The sequence below is a fragment of the Odontomachus brunneus genome, unplaced genomic scaffold, assembly GCF_010583005.1.
Source record: "Odontomachus brunneus isolate Ranch 3 - 2012 unplaced genomic scaffold, Obru_v1 Obru_scaffold_175, whole genome shotgun sequence".
Classification (NCBI taxonomy): Eukaryota; Metazoa; Arthropoda; class Insecta; order Hymenoptera; family Formicidae; genus Odontomachus; species Odontomachus brunneus.
The window spans coordinates 470,789-475,220 of NW_022639625.1; the positions used below are offsets into that span (position 1 = coordinate 470,789).

General features: G+C 41.2%; 1 protein-coding gene across 2 annotated transcripts in view; it reads right to left on the minus strand.

The window, feature by feature from the left end:
- LOC116851413 (ecto-NOX disulfide-thiol exchanger 2) overlaps positions 1-4,432 on the minus strand; it is a 10,182-nt gene that overhangs the window by 2,061 nt on the left and 3,689 nt on the right. For both annotated transcript variants that reach the window (XM_032830772.1, XM_032830773.1), the window contains exons 5-8: positions 3,860-4,054; positions 3,560-3,743; positions 1,988-2,094; positions 245-439 (exon numbers count right to left, since the gene is read on the minus strand). In XM_032830772.1, the coding sequence (XP_032686663.1) occupies positions 245-439; positions 1,988-2,094; positions 3,560-3,743; positions 3,860-4,054 (681 nt within the window). The remainder of the gene's footprint in view (positions 1-244; positions 440-1,987; positions 2,095-3,559; positions 3,744-3,859; positions 4,055-4,432) is intronic.

The window sequence follows — 4,432 nt, forward strand, 5'->3', positions numbered from 1 at the left end:
AGAGAGAGAGAGAGAGAGAGAGAGAGAGAGAGAGAGAGAGAGAAGTTAGAGAATACATTAATAATGCAAGCAAAGCAACAAATCATGAAGAATGCTCTCATAGCTTTGAAGACAATAACAAGTCTCTTATAGTAGCTTTGAAGACATGTAACATAAATCGACTAGATTATTGTAGTTGCTTTTAAACATAGAAAAACGTTGACCATTTTAAATATCCCATATACAATGATGATGATTCACACACCTCGTTCTTATATGCTTCCAGCTGACATCTTAGACTATCGTTCTCCTCTTTTAGAGTCTGCAGTCTTTCGGCGTCCTCGTTGCCATCAGACGGATTGCGGCCTTTTTTACGCTGCGGCTCCTCTTCCGAGTCCGACACGTCCATCTCGCCCTCGCCCTCCATCAGACTGTCTTCCAGCTGCATCGCCTTTATTTCCTGCCATTACGAATAGTGAAAAATACAAAGTGCCTTGATCTGCGTTCACCGTTGTCTCACACAAATGCATGCAGAGAGTATGTAGTTTCGGCTTTTGCTCGAACAACGATTACTCTCGGATACATATTCCTGAAGGTGCTTCAGGCCCGCTCTATTGTTGCGAATTGTTGTTCAGCATGTTGCTCTCTTTTCTTTCTTTTTTTTTTTTTATGTACACACGTAGAACGAAACGTGTAAATTTCTGTAGTTCAGAGTTGAGGCGAGACGCAAGATGCCGCGTCCAATTTCCCGTCGCGGTTTTCGGAAGCGGAAGCGTTTCTCCCCGGGATTCGCGTCTCGTTTCTCTTCGCAGCGCTTTGGGCTTACCTGAGCGTGAGCAAGAGTGGATGCGGCTCTGAAGTACAGAAATAGTGGATATCGCATATATAAATTCATCGAGTAACGCCGTTTCAGGAAAACGAGACGTATGTGCCTCATTTGCGAATCCATGCTGGATACTAGTAGTCCGTGGTCGTCTTTCGGTCACCCGAAATCGCCACTATTCTCGCATTTACCTTCTGTTCCGTATGTTGTTCATAATGTTGTGCGTGTTGCCGAACAGGACACATTACGTCTGCCATACCGTGACGGTAAGAAGGGTAAAATCGAATTCGTTTACGCACGAGAAGCGTATGTGTCTGACCGTATATTCTTTTTTATTTTGCAGGCGAATGGGCTCCTTCTTTTTCTCACTTACCTGTGACACCTTAGTAATACTATTCGCAAAACACGAGAGAGAGAGAGAGAGAGAGAGAGAGACAAAGAGAAAAAGGGGAGGAAAGGTGTTGGTCGGTAGTATCGTGCAAAATGTATGCATGGATGAGCAAATTGCGACTTCAAGATAAGACTTCTGAGATAATGTTGCTTTAAAGCTCCTGGCTCTTCGCCGCGGAACTCTTGATGATGACGTCGGAGGCAAGAAAATGCACGCTAAAAATTCTTGTAAAATACGTTGAAATAAAAAAATGCATTCATAAAATGACATTTGCAATCGGTAGAGAAAAAGTGGAAGCGTGAAAGAATAGAGTAGACATGTAAAATAGTCTGAACATTTTCCTTTTATTCAGACTATCAATACATAATCGTAAAATTAATGTGACACACAATCTTCCTCTTTAGCTTATGATTACTTTCTCTTATGATTTTTTCACATTAATTTTACGGTTATTTATTGATTATTAAAATAAAAAGAAAGTTCGGACTATATATATTTTATGCGTCTGCTCGAGAGATTGATTGCAAGTATCATTTTGTAAACATATTTTATATCAATGTATTTTGCAATTTTTAACATTTATTGTTCGCTTATTATTTTATTATTCGCTTTCGGTATCATCAATCAAGATGACCGCAGCAAGGGATCGGGAGCTTTAAACTATAAGAGAATAGAGAGAAAAATGTACTTATGTAAATGTAAATGTGTATGAAAAAATGAGAGAGAAAGAGAGAGATAGATAGAGACAGAAGAGACACGCTACCAGCATGTGGGAGTGCCGTATACATACATACCGAGGATTGCTTCTTCCACATCTCGATGTTCTTCCGCTGTGCCTTAGTGAAGTGATCCCAGACCTTCTTGTGGCTGGCCGCAGTAAAGACTCGTTCGATCTGACTGACTGTTGATGACATGGGCGCATGTTGCATACAAAAACACAACAAATCCTCCGTTGTATACCTTTGCTTGAATTGAAACTCTACGCTCGTAGTTTCGTCTATGCTCTTTTTATACTCTTTACTCGTCATACTCGCGTCACTTGTATCGTAATTTCTTTTTTCAACACATTTAGATATCGTGACTGATCCCCGCTCCCCGTGAACACACTCGAGATCCTCCTCGTCTTTACTAATCCGGGCCGTGTTTCGTGTGTACCGGCTATGTACAGCTACGAATAGTCCCGAGTCTCTTACATGGATCGTGCCGAGTGTGTGCCGTGGCGCATCTAAACTAACGTAAACTTGCTTTTCACCAAACATTCCGCTCTCATTGCTCGCCTTTTCACCTCTTACTGCGGAAACGTAACCCCCGAAGACTTGCAATATATCGCAGACTTCCGACGCTAAGGACCATCTTGAACGACAACCTTGGTTCCCAGGCAAATTCACTTTGTCAGTTCTGCTTCTTCATTTTGTTTAGCGCTCATCGCGCGAGACACTAGACAAGTGAATCCGTAAATGAATAGATAGAGAGAATCGCTCAAGGTGGGATCTGAAGCCGCAGTTCAAAATGGTAGCTTAACAATGAAAGTCCAGCCCATCACCCTTAATCCTTAGCATTGCCAAGCATGCAGTTTTCAAGTACACTATGGCTCTATGAGACAGAATTTGCTCGATAAACCGCCTTCATTCATTGGTTTTCTTGAGTCCTAAGTCCGAGAGACAGGATTTTTCACCCACCTTATCCTCGCCTACTATCATTGATCCTTCCTACCGAGCCGCTTCCAATCGTGCATTGACCATAAACAGAATTCATATGACGAACTCGCTATGATACACTTGAGAGATTGCGAAAGTTAGTGACGAGAGACAGACAGGTACTTCGTCGTATCAGAGTGGGCTTCGATTGTTCCTTTTGTTCACGTCAAGCGTATCATCGGAAATGCAAAAGCCGTTTTTATCGTCGAGATATCATACGTCAAGATTGACAAGCTTGAAGTTCGAATTGATTTTTGTACCTTATGTTATCGGTCGCTGTACCTTAATGTCATGAATCGTTACTTTTTATTATCACGTGACAATGCAACATACCTTCGTCAACTGGTATAAGAACAAAATCTCTGCTTTTTATCGGAACACGACACATGGCACGAAGATTCGTCGTACACACGGTGAGGAACTTGGCGACAACACGCCGTGTCGCCGTCTAACACGATCACGATTGAGATAATCACGATTTTTCGTTGTGTTTGTTCTATCCAAATAAGGAGGAGAGACGATTTCCCCATTTTGCTGAGTCTATTTATGCCAAGGTGAACTTACCAGCCAATGCGATACGTGTGCGGATTTTCTTCGCGCACACAAAATATGTACGATATGAATGGAGCTATCAGAGACAGAATGAGTAAGAAAAATGTGTAGACGTACATTGTATGAGGAGTCCCTGCATTCGTCCTTTCATTAGTTCCTTGGCCTTCTGCAGCTCCTCCTCGTAAGCAGCCTTCTCCGTCAGCAGTCGCCGCACGTGGGAATTTGTCGACTGTATCATCGAGTAGAAAATGTTGGCGTTACGTTTCGTGCAATCTCCTCGTTCTAACCATGTTACGACCACCTGCGAATATTATCTCTAAATGATGGTATCAAATATGGGAAGTTATTCAACGAAAGCTAAAGTTAATGTTTCCTTAAGAATTCAAGAATTCTCTGTTTATTGCAATGATTACTCACTTGTACCGCTTTCATAAATGTGTCATCCTGCTTAATTTTTTCACAGGTATTTGATGCCTCATGATCTGTGTAGTGCACCACTGGGGGTGGACTCGATGGCGGCCTTTGTCTTTCCTTTTCCACTCTTTCTCTGTGACGCTGTTCTCTTTGCAGCTGCCGTTGCCTACATTCCCACTCATACTGATCATCTCTAGCCTATACATAGACATAAATCATTTTACAGGGTTGGCAAAAAGTCCGGAAACGGTCAAATATCTCGAAAAGGATCAACTGTAGCGAAAAATATGTAAGTAACAAAGTTGTAGGGCTTAATAAAATGTACCTAATGATGACTAAAAATTTTACTTTGGGTGGAGGACGAAGGTCAAATTAAATTTTTTAAATTGGACCCCCACTTTTTATTACATATTCTTGTAGCTTATTTCAAGGGCTTTTCAAAAACCTATAATAAAGTATTTTTTTTATTAGGCATATTTAGAATTATATGGCTTGAAAGGATTTTGGTCTTTAACTGTTTCTGTTTCGTAAAAACGTATCACTGTCTTCTGAACGGTGGATTTAGAAATAAAATTG